Genomic DNA, 19,929 nt, shown 5'->3' with positions numbered 1-19,929 from the left:
TTTATCCCGTCATGTATTTCATTTAGTGGCGTGTGTGGTCCCGACCTATAAATATGCGTGGTTCTCAGAGCGTTTCGACCGCTGCGGCCACGCTGTCATTACAATTTTTAAGTTTTTAACAAAGACAAGAATTAGTTTTACTTACTTTAACAATTTTATGAACGAATTTTGATATAAAATATACCTATAGCAATTTAGTATAATGTACCTTTTCTAATGGCGAAAGAACTATCTCCTCAAACATTAACTGTAAGCAATAGCCGAGCGATACGAGACAGTACAGTAGCGTTATGTAGCGGAATCGAACATAGAGTTAACGTTTTATAGAAACGACATTAAAACTAAAAGTTTTTTTTTATTTATTACTTTTAGACAAAAGTCGTAGAACAAAAGATGTTAGTCTCTATGTAATTTATGCGCCTTTGGAAGGTTATGCGTTAGATACCAGTAACCCTGAATACTAGATATACATTATGTATAATGCTGTACAAATACTAGAAATACAAAATAAGTTATATTTACAATTTTTTTTTCTACATTAGAATCGCCTATTCAAATTTCAAATTCAAATTCAAAATTCTTTATTCAATTTAGGATGATATACATCACTTATTGACGTCAAAAATTACTTAAACTAAGTCTACTGCCGGCTTCCAAAGCGCAGGTGAAGAAGAAGCGGCGCAACAAACTTCACCGCAGCCTTTTCTCCAAGGACGTCAATTAACAAATATAGGTATTATTTTATAAACTGCTTCGAATTTCACATTCTCATTTCATCAATGCGCGGTTGTCGATGCGTCACAATGCCGCACTACGATTGGACGATGGATTTGTGCGTTTTTGTAAAGTTGTGTAAGTTTTTCTAAATAAAAAGTCATATCGGATGTGTGAATGAAAAGAATTATTTTTCAAGAATTTAGTTTCGTTAGTATTTAACCGACGGATGCTGAAAGAGAGCCAAGAAAAGGCTAAAGACAAGTAATGCAAGTCATGCTCACTCAAATGGTCAATCTGGTGGCGTCGTGGGCCGGGTCGTGAGGTTCCCTCTATTATGGTTGAGCTACGCGATGGCTGTCCCATGCGTCAACTCGTGAACGGGTGCTGCCAGAGGGAACTGGTCATCTCGTTTCTCATATATTTTCATGTGAGTTAATTGTGTTTCACATCTATATATATATTATAATCAGCACTCGGATCACAATCATAACCTGTTTTGTTATACCTTTCGACTATGTACATTATGTACTTTTATATATTATTAGAAAAAAAAACATTGTAAGAAACAATAATGGTAAGCCGATCTGGCATGATAGGGACCAGCACTGTTCAAATGAGTTTCTTTCGGCATTTCTTCTCAGCAGTGGTCGTTCCGAAATGCCAGTAGTTTGTAGCTTGTGAGAAATAACTATAAATATAAAAATTGACGAGAAAAAGTGCCTGTGAAGGTCTAATTTCTGAATAAATGTTGAAATCAAAAACATTGCGGAGGCTTTTGCCCAACAGTGGGACTTAAATAGCTAGGAAAAAATATCGTCGGGACACGTGAGACTATTTTTTTGAGAATTCTGACGTCGATACTGCACTTTGTCCCGATTTCTCAACAGTATGAGTTGTATAGCGGTTTAATAGACTAAGTTTATGATTACAACTGTAATCACACACGTCACATTGGAACTCTTTCTCACCACTGTGACTTCTCAGGTGTATTATCAAACCCTGCTTTTTACTACAACGATAATCGCAAACATTACATTTGAATGTTTTCTCGCCATCTGTATGAGTTCTATAGTGGTTTAACAAACTGATTTTATGACTGCAACGGTAATCGCACACGCCACATTGAAAAGGTTTCTCGCCAGTGTGAGTTCTCAGGTGGCTTCGCAAACTTGAATTTTGACTACAGCGATAATCGCAAAACTCGCACTTCAAAGGTTTCTCACCGGTATGTATCATCATGTGTCGAAATACATCCTTTTTATAACGAAATCTATTTTGACACACGTCACAATGGAATGGTCTCTCATCAGAGTGACTTTTAATATGACTCGTCAAATGAGTTTTCTGAGTGAAGCGGTGATGACAAACGTCACACTGAAACGGTTTCTCACCTGTATGAGTTCTCACGTGGTGAGTTAACCCTCTATTATCGGCGAACCGTTTCTCGCACACGTTACATTGGTAAGGTTTCTCGCCAGTATGATATCTATTGTGCTTCCACAAATTGAAGTTCGTAGCAAACGTCTTTTGACATATTTTACATTCAAATGGCCTCTCACCAGTATGAGATCGAATGTGGTTTGTCAGGTGTTTTTTGCTGACAAAAGCCTTAGGACACACTTCACACTGGAATGGTTTCTCACCGGTGTGACTCATCAAATGTCGCGACAAATGCTCCTTTTGATTAAACCTGTTCTGACACACGTTGCATTGATATGGTTTCTCGCCTGTATGCGTCCTGGCATGTCTTACCAAACCACTTCTCTTTATAAACGCTCTATCACACACTTCACACTTAAAAGGTTTCTCACCACTGTGACTTATGCTGTGTCTTGTCAAATTGTCTTTATTCATAAAAGCGCTATCACATAATTCACATCGGAACGGTTTCTCGCCTGTATGAGTTCTGATGTGATTCAACAAATTAGCCTTATGACTGAACCGCTTTTGACACATGTCACATGTGAAAGGTTTCTCACCTGTGTGAGTCCTAATGTGACTAATCAAGTTACCCTTATGACTAAACTTCTTTTGACAATCTGCGCATTGAAAAGGTTTCTCACCAGTGTGAGTCTTAATATGACTTAATAAAGCATAGCTTTGGTTGAATTTCTGTTGGCACACGTCGCATTCGTACGGTTTCTCGCCGGTGTGAATTCTGTAATGTCTTCTCAAGTCTGAATTTTGTGTAAATTGTCGCTGACAAACATTACACTCGTTGAGATTCTCAGCAGTCCTAGTTGTTGACTTGCGACGTTTCCTGTCGATTGTATTTCTTGTGACTTTCCGCTTCATATCACCGGAAGTTTGCGCGCGATCTGCGAATATTTTTTGTAATCAAGCATATTATTATGGAAATTATAAAATTTCAATCTCGCAATTCAAGTCCCTCCGCCATTTCTGTCAATCGTTGGGTTAACTTAGCTGATAAATGTTCAACAAAACATTTTTTTTTTCTTTTACTAGTATTACAATAATCTCTGGAAGTTGTGAAAGTAAAAAGGAAAGTTATTTATTTATTGAAATGATTAATTGATAGATCAAACCTAGTTTTTTCAGGCTGATCTGGAATGGTCATCCTAAACATTATTATTTAATGAATTAAAAACCTACAAACAGAGACCTAGAGATTTACTATCAATTTTTTTATTGTCTACTGAAGTGTTTATATTATAACGCTATGTAGCATTACTTTATAACACAACAATTTAAAAACTAGGGACGCTGACGACCGTGCGTCGTCCCCTTTTCTACTTTTTCGTCCACGTTGGGAAAAAAGGTTCAGATGAGCGAGAGAGATTCCATTACTTTATTTGCAAAACAAATGATGTATAATGACGGTCTAAATAAAAAGTCTGTCTGTGATCGAAAGGTCCCAGGTTCGAATCCTACTCGTGCCACATGAGTTAGTATACCAATCTGACTCATCGACCACCACTTGCTTCCGGTGAAGGAAAACATCGTGAGGAAACCTGCACATTATTAACTTGTGTGTGAAATGGAGCAGGCAATGGCAAACTCCATTAGTAATGTCAAGAAAGTTGTTGTGTGTGTTTTATTCCACTTAATGACCACGGCCCTCAGCCATGAGGAATACGACTGTAAGGAGGATACACAGCCAAATATCATTCAGTCACCTGTATAATTATTACCTTTTGTGACGTTATCATCTTGTCTCGCCACCATGGGGCCTTCGTCATCAATTTTGAATTTCATCTCGTGGACGTTATAAGATCCCACTTCTGACAGCAAAGGTTCTGCAAAAATATTGATAGAGTTAAATCTAATCAGCGTAACTAATATCATAAATGCGAAAGTGTAACATGGGTCAACATTCATTCCAGAAAAATAACACCCATGGAAAATCATGCGGTTGGATAGTTAATTTCCATGACAATGCATTATTATGATAAGCATGGTCAGATGGTGTAGCCAGGATCGGCTCCCAATGAGGGGAACACCTCAATGCTTTACAGCACGGACATGGGTTTTTTGGCAGGCGTTAAATGCGACAAGATCTCTTTGACGACAATAAATATTTGTGGCAAAAATTTCATTTTTGTAATAAATTGTTTGTAAATAGTTATGTAAGGATTGAATTGCATATACCTTGTGATTCTTCGTTACCAATGTCAGTATCGGCGACCTCTGGCTCCGGTTCAACTTTGATCTCAATGAGAAGATCACATTCAGTCTCAGTTTTGATATTAGGGCCCGATACTTCATTGCTGTGATGCACAGTTCCATAGCTTGCCGATCCGTACAGACCTCGTAGTTTGTGATCAATCGAGGATAATGAATTTTCAGTTATCTGTAAGTAAATTACATACAAGATTATTAATAATTTGGTTGGTAAAAGATACCACCAAATTGCAGTTCAAAATACAATTATTTTATATATATATATATACAATTACAACCATAATTAACTGAAAGTCAAAAAGTGCCTGTAAAGGTCTAATTTCTGAACAAATGATTAGAATTTGTCAATGTCACTTATAATTAACACAACAGTTGGTAAATAAACGGCTACATACTAATATTATAAATGCAAAAGTCTGTCTGCCTGTCTATTCCACCTACACAACTAAACCGCTTGACCGATTTTGTTAAAATTTTGTATGCATGTAGTTAAAGACTCCCAGTACAATTATAAGCTACTTTCTTTTTCAAAAGTCAACTCCTAAATCACTATTACGGGTTGTGAAATTGTCTGTTCCACAATCGCAGAGAAAATCACGCGGGTGAAGCTGCGGACAAAAACTACTATGAATATATAGTCAGCTATCTTTGGTTAGATGGTCCCAGCATGAGAGGGCTGATCACCCCTCTGGTGTCTCCAAAATTAATATGAAAAAATAAAAAAATAAAAAATAAAAAAATAAATATATTAGGACAAACCACACAGATTGAGCTAGCCCCAAGGTAAGTTCGAGACTTGTGTTATGGGATACTAACTCAACGATACTATATTTTATAACAAATACATATATAGATAAACATCCAAGATCTGATTGTCCCGGGAATCAGAAAAAGATCGTTTTTCCATTATGACCCGACCGGGGATCGAACCCGGGACCTCTCGGTTCAGTGGCAAGAACTTTACCACTGCGCCACCGAGGTCGTCAAATGAAACAGTCCACTATCAAGAGAACTTGGGTTCAATTTCCAGCACGGGCAAACATTTCTACTTATGACCACAGACATTTGTCTGTGGTTCTGGGTGTGTTTAGTTCCAGTGTTGTGAACATTTCTTGTGTTCATCAAATCCATTTTATTCTGCCATCATAAACAAGATCATTTTAAAAATCAAAATATTGATAGTAAAACACCTTTTTTACTGTGTGTAATAAAAAAATATAGAATTCCACCTTAGATTGCCTGTGCAATATATCATTCAGGACATTCTCTGCCTGCTCACAAGTCAGCATCAACTTGCGGCACTTGTCGAGCTGAGCGTAGCAGATATAACACGCCGCCACGGGCTTCCCCTCACTGTGCAGCTGAAATGTTCAACAACAATGAAGTTACATTGTGTTCTTCCAACTGCCGTGAGCTGTGAGCATGATAAGAGCTAGCGGGTGTACTAACTGCATTGCTGGTGATCTTCTCATACACCAGCTGGAGCGCGCCGGCGATTGTTAACAACCGCACGTCCACCGCCAGACACACTCGACAGGCTGCTACTGCGTCTGGCATTTTTCTTGTAAATTAGTTATTTATTGGTACGGATTGAATATTTTCCGCTAAAATAAAGGAATGAATTAATACTAACTGATCATACAAAACTTTCCTTAGAAATCGAAAAATATTTACAACTCCAACATTGTTACATTAAGAATTACATTCTGCTGTATCAGCTAGAGTTAACTTTCGAAGAAAATTACACCTACAATTTTTTTCTGCTCATAAATCCATCCATTAAACTCTACTCGATCGATGATTTGTTTAATAACTTCTGCAATTTATGTAGGTACCTACGTACCAGCTTCCTATGATGTTAAACTGACATTGACATTTACATTTTTTTTTCTTGTGGCTTTTTTATCAAGATATGGAATCTAAAGAGGACGGTCTAACCTACCCAAGTGACATAAAAAATATTTCAATACAAATAATACAACTACTTATGTGGTAGAATGGGCCGGGCATGTGATGAGTGACAAAAGGTGTCAGTAATATTTTTATATCTGTAGTCAGCGCGCTGTCTCGTTTCTTCTCATGTATTTCTAATACGTATATCTCTTTCCTTTTTGATCGAAATGTAAGATACGGCGGCGATTATAGCTTTCTCTGTGCATGAAGGAAAACGATTTAAATGAGACAGATTACATAATACCCCAGTATCTAAGAGCTGTAGCTCTGTCCCGTTTCTCCTCGTGTACTTATCGTACGCGTATCTCTTTCTAATTTTAAGTAAAATTCGTTTTTTCTGTGTACATCTAACCGCGCTTTAATACGTACTTTAACTTCTCTCATTTGAGCTTTTTCCAGTTCTTCTGTTTCAGAGCAATGACACGATTGAGCTACCATCTGGGTTTGGCCCTTGCGCAAAGGCCAGGCGGGCAGAAGGGCAGACATTTGTTTCCTACGAATTTGTCGCCATCATTATAGGAAGACTACCCGTTTCGGCTTCATTCGGGCATAAACCTTTCTCTTGAATCACTCTATTAAAAACTCACATCAAAATTAGTTGCGTAGAAAAACTTTTTCTCATACATATTAGTACATACAGGACAGTACAATTAAAAACAAAATAGAGCATACATAGGGACAGTGTTCTATACTATGTAGTGTTAGTGACGTACATACTTAAAGCCATCCATTAAGTTTTTTACAAAAATGACATTTTTGCGTCAGAGATCTTGTGGCATTTAATGCCTGACAAACAGCCTATATCCATCCTGTTGAAGAGTTTCCTCGTTGGGAGCCGATCCTGGGTGCACTATCAGGTCATGCTTATCTAATGCATTGTCATGGAAACTGAAGCGACGCGGGAAATTTCAACTTTGTAGGACAACTGGAAGTAGGAGAAATCTAACTTGCAAGATTTGATTACAGACAACGGGACAGGTGAAACAGAATAAAAGCATATGAAAAAGAAATCTTTGAAATATCATTTAATTCTATCATACAAATTATATTTACAAATACATATAAATCATAAATAATTTAATTAATTTTAAGATATTGAATTTGCAACACATAGTACTGAGTTCAACAATGCAAATAGGGTAGTTGCCAAGGTTGAAGAATTGTAAAAAATATGTATAATCTAGATAAAATAGATATACTTATTTAGGATCATTACGATAATTCATAGACTGTAACAATGCAGCTGGATCTAAATACGAAGATTTAAAGTTGGTTGGAAAGGTCTATTTTCAAAAAGTGTAAAATTATAAAAATATATTTAACCATCATAAAAAAAAAATTGATAACAACTTTTATTGAAGTCATCACCATAAACGTAATATTTAATGTAGCTGACGAACAAACAAATCTTTCTTCGCGAACATTTTCGCACGTTGTGACGTCACTTGTTCGTGTCATTTAGTACGGAGCGTTGGACGAGTCCAAAAATGTGTGATTTTATTTCTGTCGTATCTTTTAAAGTATTGTCATTATCATAGTATTTTTTTCACTGGTGTTCCTAATGATATGAGAGCCTTTGAATAGTCATCAAAACAAAAATTTGGCAACTAGCCTATGTGGGAAACTAGCACATAAAACTGAGGAACACATCACAGAGCAAGCTGATCACTGTGCGTCCTCGAGTGTCGCAACAGACTGCCTTTTTGACGGAAATAACGTTGACACACGTCGCATTGAAAGGGCGTTTCTCCGGTGTGAGTCCTGACGTGACTCAGCAAGCGAAACTTCTTAGTACAACGATAATCGCAAATGTTACATTGAAATGGTTTCTCACCTGTGTGAGTTCTTATATGATGCACCAAACTGGATTTATGATTACACCGATAATCACAAATGTTACATTGGAATGGTTTCTCGCCAGTGTGGTTTCTCAGATGGCGTAACAAATCCCTTTTGTACCAAAACCGATGCTGACATACCTCACACTGGAACGATTTCTCACCGGTGTGAGTTCTCACGTGACTTAACAAATCGACCCTATGGCTAAACCTCTTTTGACAGAGTTCACATTCAAATGGTTTCTCACCGGTGTGAGTTCTATTATGACTTATTAAATTGCCCTTACTACTAAATCTCTTTTGACATACTCCACATTGAAAAGGTTTCTCACCGGTGTGTGTTCTAGTGTGATTCGATAAACCCTGTTTTTTACTAAATATCTGCTGACACAAGTCACACTGGTATTGTTTTCGTTCGTTGTGAGTTCTCAAATGGCTAACCATTTGATAATTGTTTTTAAACTGTCGGTGACAAACATTGCACTCGTGGGGGCCCTGAGCAGTGGTTGACTCCTGTCGGGGCTTGCGCAGCTTCCTGTCCGTCGTACTACCTGTAACTCTTCTGCGTTTCTTAATTGATGATTGTGCTGAAGCAACATCTGGAAATATTTCTGTAAATCAATACTCAATATTTTTTTTGCATAAATGTGATTACATCAGTTGTTATTACATCGTCCATCACTAAAGCCTGATCCGGCCTACACTCTTTAACTGAGTAAAAACATTGGTTACATAGCCACAATTTCAGTTCTTTTAGGAACTTCTCACGAGGCAGCGGTTGAAGGTATCAAGTAGTTCAAATGTTTGTATACAGATAGTTACAAAATTTTTGTTTTATTTTATTTGAGACTAGCTTTTGGCCGCGGCTTCGCTCGCGTGATTTTCTCTGCGAAACCGGAACAAACACGATTTTCATACAAAATTTCACCACCCATTAAAGTTGTTTGGGGTTCAATTTAAGAAGTAAAAGTAACCTATTTTAATCCAAATTAGTCCAGCGGTTAAGCCTTGTAAACGGAACAGCATTTATAATATAAATATAGATTTTATATGTACATAATATAAACACAAAGTGGTAACATTCAATACTTTCGGAAGAACTTGTGTAACTTCTAATTAGTTATTAACACGACGACCTTGATGGCGCAGGGGTAAAGAGCTTGACTCTGAACTAAGAGGTCCTGGGTTCCCGGTCGGGTCATGATGTAAAATTATCTTTTTCTGATCGGCCCGGGTCTTGGATGTTTATCTATATATATATGTATTTGTTATAAAATATAGTATCGTTGAGTTAGTATCCCGTAACACAAGTCTCTATTTGTACAGTGGACGCAACAAGAAATGTTGCAACAGGGACTTAAAAATCACATGATGAATCTTCAAAATTAACCTGAATATGTACAAGTAGGAACACACTAAGATGAGATTATTGAAAGCCCTAATTGGTAGCTGTAAAGTCATATCAGATGCCTTTAATCTTGAATAGAATCTGAGACCTGTGTTAGCAATAACACACTCAATAAGAAAGTATAGTGAAAGCACATAAGTAAAGTACCCTCTGTTTCTTGATTATTGTCAATATTTGCATTCGTCTCTGGTTTCATCTGGACCATAGTAGGAACGTCCGGCTCAACTGTGATCTCGACAGGAAATTCCGGTTCTACCTCAATTTTGATCACCGCCGAAAATTCATGATTGTGATGAGTATCGTAGCTCTCTGACCCACACAGGCCTTGAAGTGGGTCCATTGAGGATATAATCTTTCTGTTATCTGCAATTACACAAATTATATGTCTTCCATCCTATGTAACAGATAATTTCATTGGTCTAATTGATTAGTATACCCATTACACACATAATGTGATGCGTCCCTGTTTGAAATAAAATGAAATGATATTTATTAAATAAACAAAACTTTGCTACATTGCTTATACAATTGGTCCCACACTAGGCAACATGCATGTTTGTCTATTGTTTTCTTTTCTTTCTGTTCTAAGCTGTTTATAACTTTTTAATTTACAAAACCAGAATTTGTAATTGGCATTAAGTTTAACCCTGTAAGATAAAATGAAATTTTTGTTCAAGTGCTGTTGATTCTATGATAAATAAATAAAAAAAATATATATTATAATTATCTTTCGCCCACGGCTCGACACAAATAGGTCTGTGGGCTGTGGTCATGCCTGCACACCATTACGGACCAGTACGCCGAACTTGGCGAATTCGGCATAAATTGCTGGTTTTTCATTGTGATAAATAAAAGCACTCGCACAAAGTACGCACTGTTCATGCATTCGCGACGCCGTCTGTATGAGTTGTTGGTATCTTCTCAGTTTTCATACACCAGCTATACACGAGCCGGCGACCTAAATTTTTTCTAAATATTTTATCAACATAATTTGTTGAACTTACCTTTTTCTTTCCTAACCTAATTAATTCGATGAAATGTAAGGAAATAACCCGTAAGGATATAAAATGTATCAATGTACAACATAAAACTATTATACAGCTTTAAAATATTGATTTCCCTAAAATAACATAAAATAAAGGGGTATCGTATCGTATCCGCAATCCGCTTCGCTTCCTTCAATTTCATTCAATCAATCAATGTAACTGTCATTGTCACAAATGTCATCACACAACAACCAAAGAACCTACGACGATGGAGCCATGAAACTTAAAAAAAGAAAAGTGAAAGCATTGACCTAGGTTTCTATTCTCTAAGAGTTCTCGAACCAAACAAAAATAACAGAAAAAAACATTTATTTTTTGCGTATTTTTTGGACAGAGGGATAGATAATAATACTACACAGATCAATAAAGTTGTTAACTTTATTTTGTTATTACTTTCAAATCTTATAATCATCTACATCAATGGAAATCACGTTGCGAAAGACCAGAGGAAAGTGGTATATTTACATGGAATCTTGGTAAAATACCAATATAAATAGAGATGCATTGAATGTACCAGTGAAATACCTATGCAGCTATCGATATAATAAAATATCAGTCGAAGATCATTTACCATGCTTTCAGTGTGACCAGCTCAGATGCACCAGAAAGTGTGCTTAAGGTAAAGCTTATTTAATGTATTTATTGATTAATAGGTAGCTTTATGCAGCTGTCGCATCTATATGAAGATATATTACAGATTGAGCTAGCCCTGAAGTAAGTTTGAGACTTGTATTATGGGATACTGACTCAACAATATTATATTTTATTCCTAACTCAAACACATATTCAACATCCAAGACTCAGGTCAATCTGAAAAATTATAATTTGTTATAAAGTAATTCATTATTTGTACCTACAAACATCTGTTGACGAAAATCTATATAGGTACATATCAGTGTTGTTTATCTAACTTAAATAATATGTTTTAAATACACAGTTGACCTCTAGTGGCAATTTTTTTATTATTAAGAATTTAATTAAGCTGTGAATACATATATCAACATATTTATCTACACACACACATATTTAATTTATATTTCAATTAAGATTTTATTTTGTAACCGTTTGTTATCCTGTAATAAAAAAAAAATAAAAAAAGTAAAAGTAAGTATACGGTGTATCCAACAATATTTTATTTTAGGGCTGGTAAAATTCATGAGCCGATATCTATTTATAAGTAACAGCAAAAATTGTGCACGACAGATTTTGTCTTAAATAAAAAATAATCTGTCCAACATCAATTATGTGAACAGATTGAAGCGATACAATATCCAGGAGTTTGCCTACAGATTCTAAGAAAGGTTTCACTGGGGAGCACTCTTAATGTTCTCATACCTCACAATAGATCTGCTAAAAGCTGCCACAACTGATTCAAAGGTTCAAATGTTTATTTGCTAACTATGAGTCATAATTACAATACAGGTGTTGTGTATAATTTCTGTTCTTATCACAGCAACTCAGCCGTTAATAACAATAATACTTTTTATAAAAAATATATATATAGATTGATAAAATTAACATAAAAGCTTTATATAAAACAATTTCTATATAAACAATTTTAGTTATTTCTTAATAGATATGAAATTCTTTAATTAACAATTTCATTACAGAATAATAATTCTTTGAAAGAAGAAAGGACGAAGATAAAAAGAAATACCTTTGACACAAAAGATTTCAAAAATATGACATATATGTAATGTGCAGGTGCAAGCTTGTGGCCACAGCACAGATGTATAGACAATCATAAGACTGTTTCCATCTGTCATGCAAATCCTCTAGTGGATATCTTATGAGGCTACTAAGGGAAAAGTCTTGGCACCTGATAGTCTACAATATTATTCCCAAGGAGGGTTCACATCAGGCATGCGGCCGGTTGTAAAATCACAGTAATCCAATTCTAGAGCGAAACTAAACCCATTTTACCATATCTTATGATTTATTTCTACACTTTCAGATATCTGAATGATCAAAAATCCCTGATTGATCTTAAATCTTTGTTGGTTAAGCTTTTTGTAATGAACGAAAACACTGATTCTGTCAAAATGAAACAGGAGCTATGTATTGGTCTGGAAAAAAACCACCAAACAGATGATGGCGTTGTAAAAACTGAGCCAGTGATCGATATACCTGGCCGTGTTAAAGTTGAGCCCGAAACTGATGCGAATGATGCGGTCGTCAAAATTGAACTGAAGTCAGAAGTTGATATTACTAATACTGTAAATGTCAAAACAGAAGGTACGTCTGTTCAATCTTGCCCTGCAATATTTATTTAAACACAAAACATTCAGAAATTAGACCTACAGGCACTTTTTCACATCCATTTTTATGTTAGTAATTTCTGAAAAGCTAAAAACTACTGAATTCAAATTCAAAATTCATTATTCAATTTAGGATGATATACATCACTTATTGACGTCAAAAAAATTACTTAAACTAAGTCTACTGCCGGCTTCCAAAGCGCAGGCGAAGAAGAAGCGGCGCAACAAACTTCACCGCAGCCTTTTCTCCAAGGACGTCAATTAACAAATATAGGTCTTATACATATATCAAAAATTAGGAGAACGAATTTACATCGTTATTAAAAATGTAAGAATTTGAATGAATAAATAAAATTTAGAAAAAGTTGTAACTGACATTTCAGAAATACTGCTGAGATTATTTAAGTATCTATTTGTTTTTTTAAAAGCTCAAGGTTTGACTCCTGAGTGTGCCTTATAGCATTAAGTCCAACTGTTATTAACTTTTATGTTGTGCAGTAAAGTTTAAACAAATAAATTTAAACAGTGTTGGTCCCTGTCTATAGATTAATATTAATTTCTGTTCAATAATTACAAAGGCTTGAGAAAATTATATTAGACAATAATTGATTACAGGTTTATAGTATAACTAGCTTTTACGCGCAGCTTCACCCGCGTGATTTTTCTCAGAACATACATGATTTTCATACAAAATTTCACCCCCTTTTATAGCCATTTGTGGGTTGATTTTTGAAAAATAAAAAGCAGCCTATGTTTGAATGGCGCTAAGCGAAGAGCCGTTAAAGCGAACAGTCAGAACATTCGTATTTTGTATACAAAAAAACAATTTAATGATACCTATTTAATATTTGTATTCTGTTGATGATGCTATAATAGGCAGATTTTGATGAAATTAAGAAAAGAAACAATTAATGACCCGTGATCAAATATAGGTTGTCGTGGACGGAGCTGCGAAAAAAAGCTAGTTATACCAAAACTCCTAATTTCAGATGTTTACTGTCAAAATTTTCGTAGAATCTCCGTGTCCAGAAGTGGGATCGTTTAACGTCTACGACATCAAGTTTGAGATTGATGAGGGTAGCCCAACGGTAGTGAAACACAAGGATTGTGACATGGAAGGTATGTGGTAATCATGGATTTTCATTTCTACATTACAGCTAGCTGTTAAATTGGCTAAGTGGGAGTCGGACTCGCGCACGATGGGTTCCTTACCAATATCCATAATTAATTTAGAATATGACCTGACAAACGGTGCTTGTAAAGGTCCTATTTTCTGATTTGATTTGTTTTATAAAAACGGCAAAAAAATCTAGTCAAAATATAGGAGACCCCTTCAATATTTGTCACGACCACGTCAAGGTCACGACCCGCCTACCCCTACTCCTAAAATAAATAAATAAATAATAAATATATATATTAGGACAAATCACACAGATTGAGCTAGCCCCAAAGTAAGTTCGAGACTTGTGTTATAGGATACTAACTCAACGATACTATATTTTATAACAAATACATATATAGATAAACTTCCAAGACCCGGATCAATCAGAAAAAGATCATTTTCTCATATCAACCTCAAAAACTTTAATTAGATTTTAATGCGGTTTTCACCAAAAGATAGTGTAATTCTTGAGGATGGTTTAGGTGTATGGTTTATATACTTATATGTTTATACACGTGGGAAGCCGGGACGGGCACATGGTGGGTTATAAAATAAAGTATCGTTGAGTTAGTATATCCCGTAATACAAATCTTTAACTTTCTTTCGGACTAACTCAGTCTGAGTTATTCGTCCGTTGAGGTCCAGGATGTCCCTTTCAAAATTTTCCTCTGGTTTCAAAATGTCCCTTCTACGAAATGTCCCTTCCTAAATAAGCACTGATCGTCTGATTTAATTATAAGTGCAATGAGATAGTATAGGCATATCAATGAAGCAACAGAATCTAATCAAAGCAAAAATGACTGAACCAAGTTGAATGTAGTTTTCACAGATTTTTTTATTGGTTCACCACCTACCTAGAAGTCGACTTAGCTTATATGCGAAACCGGAGCGGGTCATTAGTACCTATTACTAAAACTTTTAAGGGAAGAGACATTTTGGGGAAGAAACATTTTGGGGAAGGGACATTTTGGGGAAGGGACATTTTGGGGAAGGGACATTTTGGGGAAGGGATATTTTGGGGAAGGGACATTTTGGGGAAGGGACATTATAGACCTCAAAGGATTCGTCCATGAAAAAAAAGAAATTAAACTAAAAAACTCGGAATTTCCGCGCGCTAGTGTACATCAACAGTACAGCGTTACGTACGCACAATTTTGTGTTAATTATATAATAAATTTATGTAGAATGCCTTTTGTGTATTTGTTATATATTTTAATGGTTTACTGTATCATAAATGTATATTGTATGTTTTCGATATAAATAAACAGTTTATTTTATCACCGTCAAGTACAAAAAATGAAAATCGATGTAAGCGTGTAGTCCCAGAATGGCGTTATTAATATTTGTATTTATATTTTAATTGAGAAGTATAGCGGGGCGAAGTGTGTGATTAAAGTAAACGCCGAGTACCCTGGAACACAAACTTTAATCCGGTAGCCACACATAGAGCGTGCGTCGGCGATACAGCGGAAACACGCCCGCGCCGGTTCGCGTTCATTCACAGACTAGTTTTCCTCGATGAGCCGCGGGCGAGCGCTGGAGCGTCGAGGTGAGGAAGCGGGGGCGGAGGGTAGCACGCCGTTTCGCCGGAAGGGCCTATAATGTTGCCCGCTATAGAAGTATTGTTAACACGGGTGTTTTATAGTATTATATAGTTTAAAGTATTGTTAATGTAGAATGGCCATAAAGTTCATTGCTCCCACTTACCGATGACAGAGATTATTTATTTGAAATTTGTTTTTGTTAATTTTTTTTTGTTTAAAATGCAACCACAACCCGGTCCCTCTAATGTGGAAAAGCCAAGACTACAACTGGTTACAACGTAAAAAGTAACAAACCAACACAGTTAGGAAGAGAATTAATATCGTGTACTTTTAAACAAATGTTGACGATTTCTACTGTGAACTTGTACGACCTACCCTATACCAAGTTACCGTGTTCACACAATTTTGCGATACATTTCATATATTTGAAACTGTCGTTTACGAAATTGGGAAAACATAGTACGCAGGTGTCAATGGACTCTATGGCCAACCGTATTTAATTTGACTTTAGTAAATAAAATCGCACTTAAAATAAATATATTTGAAATTTTGGTTTTATTTATTACACGCTTAGTTTAATATTGTATTAGTAGGTGCTTATACAACTGCGATAATTAGGAAATAAAACATCGTACTATCGACTAATCGACAAATTTTTATTGTTATGACTATTCGAAGGCCGTTATGTCATTAGAAACACCAGTGAAAAAATTACTGTGATAATGACAATGCTTTCGAAGATATGATGACATTTTTGGGCGTCTAATCTTCGAAACTACCGGACCGATTTAAAAAATTCTTTCACCATTCGAAAGGTACATTATCAAAGATTGCTATAGGCTATATTTTATCTCAAAATCATCACGGGAGCGAAGCCCCGGGCAACATCTAGTCTATAATAATATGAATTTATAAATTGTATAGATACCTCTGATTTTCTAACTCTACCTAAGTAGATAAATATATACAAAATATTCTACAGAAGAAACTCACTATTCAGTAAACGTTATATGCAGTTACTAGCAGCATGTCCCGGCTTTCCACGTGTAAAATAATAATAAATTACACACCTAAAACTTCCTCTGGAACCACACTATCTATTGGTCAAAACTGCATGAAGATCCATACATCAGTTTTTGAGTTTATCGCGAACAGTTTGTTTTATAATATGTAAGGATAACTTGGTTATGATTTACAATCTGGGGTATAATTAAAATGTTAATAAAATATTATAATTATATTTATAAATGAAAATTGTAGTTTCATTTATAAATGAAATGTTTTGTAATATCATTTTATATTCACATTTCATATCTCAGCTATTCTATACACGACCTAGCTATGGAACGCTCGATCCAATAATATAAATTGCCACAAAATCGTAAACAACAATATTAACGTTCACAGATGTCGCTTCAGCGCAGACGTCGGACGCTGGCAAACGGAAACAAGTTACAGGAAGTACAAATGACAGGAAACATCGCAATCCTCGACTAGAGACAACAACTCGGACTGGTCCCCACGAGTGTAACGTGTGTCAACGACAGTTTGCGCAAAATTCAGACTTAAAGAGGCATTATAGAATTCATACCGGTGAGAAACCATACCAATGTGAAGTTTGTCTGTCCCGATTTAGCTCTAAACACACTTTATCAATGCACTACAGAATCCATACCGGCGAGAAACCTTTTGAATGTGAAGTGTGTCAACGAAAATTTAGTTGTAAAAGTACTTTAACAACTCATAAGAGAACTCACACCGGTGAGAAACTTTTCCACTGTGAAGATTGTCAAAAGACGTTTACGAGGAAAAGTGATTTGTTGAAACACTTTAGAATTCATACAGGTGAGAAACCTTACCAATGTGACGCGTGTCAATATCGATTTAGGCTTAAGGAACAACTGTTAAGTCATTACAGAACGCACACAGGTGAGAAACTGTTTAAATGTGAAATATGTCTACATCAATTTAGTAATAGAATAATTTTATCAAATCACATTAGAACTCACGCAGGGCAAAAATATTTTCAATGTATTGTGTGCGATTATCACTGTAATTATAAGACTAATTTAGTGAGACACATGAAATCTCACACATATATTTAAACTCCCGGCTTCGCTCGTATAAAATAGTAATAAATTATACAGCTAAACGTACCTCAAGAATAACTATATCATTTGCTGAAAACCATACATAAGTCCGTCTGGTAGTTTTTGAGTTTATCGCGAAAAGACAAACGCGGCAGTGGCTCTGTTTTATAATGTGATAGTGATTAAAACTTAATGGGAAAAGAACTAGGGGCAGGCCGAAGAAGAGGTGGGTTGAGTGCGTCAGGCAGGATATGGCTAAAAAGGAAGTTACAAATCAGTTAAAATCAGACAGGGAGTAGCGGAGACTGACATGCTGTACCGACACAAAGTGGGATAAGGGGCAGGCTGATGAATTATGAAAACTAATTCAAAATTAAAATTATTCAATATAGGATGATATACATCACTTATTGACGTCAAAAAAATTACGAAAATGAAGCGGCGCAACAAATTTCACCGCGGCCTTTTCCTCCAAAGACGTCAACGTGTAGGTCTTATTATGATAGGTGATATACCTAATGATAGAATCATTAATCTTGTAACAATATTGTATATGAAGTATACTTTTATCGGTGTCTAAATTCTGTTGCGTGTGTAACGGCTTTTCGACGATGTTAAAGGAGTGTCGTCTTGCAAATTGTAATGTTTATATCATTAATATTTTTTTATTCGATTATGATTCCTTTAAGTGTCGTTTTAATAAATAAAAATGATGTCAAAATTGTTCACATTTTTTAGTACAGTCAATAATAGCACATCAAGTTACCCCGCATGAACTTCTATGGCGCGGTAATAGCGGCGAGTTTTCAATGAATTTGGGTAGGTTAATATGCTGTTGACTGTACCAAACTAATAAAATGATCTATCATTTTAGATATCGCTTCCATTTTCATTTTAAATAAACAGAAGACGTCATACCTCGCTTCCAAACCGGATATGATCGCTAGTGAAAAAATATCTCAAAAATAATCTGAGAAATCTGGTAAAAATCGACATTTAATGTAATTAGATAACTTGTAATCTACATTTAAAGTAATCTGATTACCAATCAGATTAAAAATGCAATCGCCGAACTCTGAAAGGAACGCTTGATCCAATAATATAGATTGCCACTAAAACGTAAACACCAATCAATAAACATTCACAGATGTCGCTTCAGCGCAAACGTCGGACGCTGGCAAACGGAAACAAATAGAAACCACACTCGACAGGAAACAGCGCAAGCCTCAACAAGAGTCAACACGGACTGTACAGGGCCCACACGAGTGCAATGTTTGTCAGCGACGTTTCAATCGAAACGGATATTTGTTAGAACATTTGAGAACTCACACCGGCGAGAAACCTTTTGAATGCGAGGTCTGTCAAAGGCGTTTTAGCAAAAAAACGAATCTACTGAGCCATATTAGAATTCACACCGGTGAGAAACCTTTCCCGTGCGATATTTGCCACATGCGTTTCAGTAAAAAGACTAATTTGCTAACGCACATCATAACACATACTGGCAATAAGCCATTTCGATGTGACGTGTGTCAAAAACGGTTCAGTCTCAAGGTTAACTTGATAAGTCACAGTAGAACTCATACTGGTGAGAAACCTTTCAAATGTGAGGTTTGTCAAAAGTGTTTCAGGTATAAGGCAAGATTTTTGAGTCATATTAGATCTTATAGTTGTGAGCAGGAGATTGTTATATGTTAACTAGTTGTTTACCCGCGGCTTCGTCCGCTTAAATGCCCCCGGGGATAGTTCTTTCTTCGTATTAAAATGGGATTGGGATAGCTGAAATCAAATATCTCACGAACATCCTATCGGAACATCGGTTTCCTCACGAAGCTTTTCCTTCATCGGTAGCAAAATATGAAAACTACGTATTACGAGTCAGATTGGAATACAAACTCATGTGCGAGGAGGTCTACCATGAAACAAACACGTAGCAACGTCCACATGCTGTCTCTTTTTCCCATATCGTGTGAGAAAAGAGATCGTATGGACGCAATGACGTTTAAAATTGTAATGCGTGTCTATTTATCCTATTATCGATGTGTGTGTCACAAATTCCTATTTAATAAAACTTATACATACTTTATATAATTTATTTATTAGTCCCGCCCTAGAATAAGGCCCGCTCCATATCCTCACGTGGATGTCGTACGAGGCGACTAAGGGACACATAGCCTTCATAGCTGATAGGTAGCATCAATAGCATCCCCAAAGAGGGTTGAGGTCAAACAGGCGGCCGGTTGTAAAATCATACCCAAATCTTCACAATATTTT

The 19,929-nt window shown here is 35.9% G+C and overlaps 3 protein-coding genes across 11 annotated transcripts; 1 reads left to right on the top strand and 2 right to left on the bottom strand.

Annotated features, from left to right (window-relative positions):
* Positions 1-335: 335 nt before the first annotated feature.
* LOC128682339 (zinc finger protein 883-like) lies at positions 336-6,233 on the bottom strand. Its single transcript, XM_053766979.1, has 6 exons — positions 6,111-6,233; positions 5,809-5,963; positions 5,589-5,720; positions 4,327-4,528; positions 3,870-3,974; positions 336-3,035 (listed from the first exon to the last, which is right to left on the bottom strand). Exons 2-6 carry the CDS (start codon positions 5,914-5,916, stop codon positions 1,549-1,551), a joined length of 2,034 nt encoding a protein of 677 aa, XP_053622954.1. The 5' UTR covers positions 5,917-5,963; positions 6,111-6,233; the 3' UTR covers positions 336-1,548.
* Positions 6,234-7,320: 1,087 nt separating this feature from the next.
* LOC128682342 (gastrula zinc finger protein XlCGF8.2DB-like) lies at positions 7,321-10,725 on the bottom strand. Of its 2 annotated transcripts, none has more exons than XM_053766990.2 (3): positions 10,563-10,725; positions 9,706-9,921; positions 7,321-8,749 (listed from the first exon to the last, which is right to left on the bottom strand). In XM_053766990.2, the coding sequence occupies exons 2-3, from the start codon at positions 9,896-9,898 to the stop codon at positions 7,962-7,964; spliced, it is 981 nt and encodes a 326-aa protein (XP_053622965.1). In that variant the 5' UTR covers positions 9,899-9,921; positions 10,563-10,725; the 3' UTR covers positions 7,321-7,961. The 2 variants fall into 2 exon arrangements, with proteins under 2 accessions (XP_053622965.1, XP_053622964.1); XM_053766989.2 differs by lacking the exon at positions 10,563-10,725 and adding an exon at positions 10,434-10,455.
* A 91-nt stretch (positions 10,726-10,816) lies between these two features.
* On the top strand, positions 10,817-19,745 carry LOC128682340 (zinc finger protein OZF-like). Of its 8 annotated transcripts, none has more exons than XM_053766981.1 (6): positions 10,817-11,223; positions 12,215-12,476; positions 12,559-12,839; positions 13,877-13,981; positions 16,976-17,413; positions 18,806-19,745. In XM_053766981.1, the coding sequence occupies exons 2-6, from the start codon at positions 12,394-12,396 to the stop codon at positions 19,351-19,353; spliced, it is 1,455 nt and encodes a 484-aa protein (XP_053622956.1). In that variant the 5' UTR covers positions 10,817-11,223; positions 12,215-12,393; the 3' UTR covers positions 19,354-19,745. The 8 variants fall into 8 exon arrangements, with proteins under 8 accessions (XP_053622956.1, XP_053622960.1, XP_053622959.1 ...); XM_053766982.1 differs by having other exon boundaries at positions 11,214-11,318; XM_053766983.2 differs by lacking the exon at positions 10,817-11,223 and adding an exon at positions 11,345-11,489.
* The last annotated feature ends 184 nt before the right edge of the window (positions 19,746-19,929 follow it).

The sequence above is a fragment of the Plodia interpunctella genome, chromosome 30, assembly GCF_027563975.2.
Source record: "Plodia interpunctella isolate USDA-ARS_2022_Savannah chromosome 30, ilPloInte3.2, whole genome shotgun sequence".
In the NCBI taxonomy this organism is placed as follows: Eukaryota; Metazoa; Arthropoda; class Insecta; order Lepidoptera; family Pyralidae; genus Plodia; species Plodia interpunctella.
This window is presented reverse-complemented; position numbering and strand designations above follow the sequence as displayed.

Coding starts and splice junctions, on each gene's coding strand:
- LOC128682340 (XM_053766981.1), top strand. CDS start 12,394: ATGAGGCTACTAAGGGAAAAGTCTTGGCACCTGATAGTCTACAATATT. Junction 12,477..12,558: donor TCACATCAGGCATGCGGCCG/GTTGTAAAATCA, acceptor CTACACTTTCAG/ATATCTGAATGATCAAAAAT. Junction 12,840..13,876: donor TGTAAATGTCAAAACAGAAG/GTACGTCTGTTC, acceptor AAATTTTCGTAG/AATCTCCGTGTCCAGAAGTG.
- LOC128682339 (XM_053766979.1), bottom strand. CDS start 5,916: ATGCCAGACGCAGTAGCAGCCTGTCGAGTGTGTCTGGCGGTGGACGTG. Junction 5,721..5,808: donor AGAAGATCACCAGCAATGCA/GTTAGTACACCC, acceptor TGAACATTTCAG/CTGCACAGTGAGGGGAAGCC. Junction 4,529..5,588: donor TATTGCACAGGCAATCTAAG/GTGGAATTCTAT, acceptor ATTTACTTACAG/ATAACTGAAAATTCATTATC.
- LOC128682342 (XM_053766989.2), bottom strand. Junction 8,750..9,705: donor CAATAATCAAGAAACAGAGG/GTACTTTACTTA, acceptor AAATATTTCCAG/ATGTTGCTTCAGCACAATCA.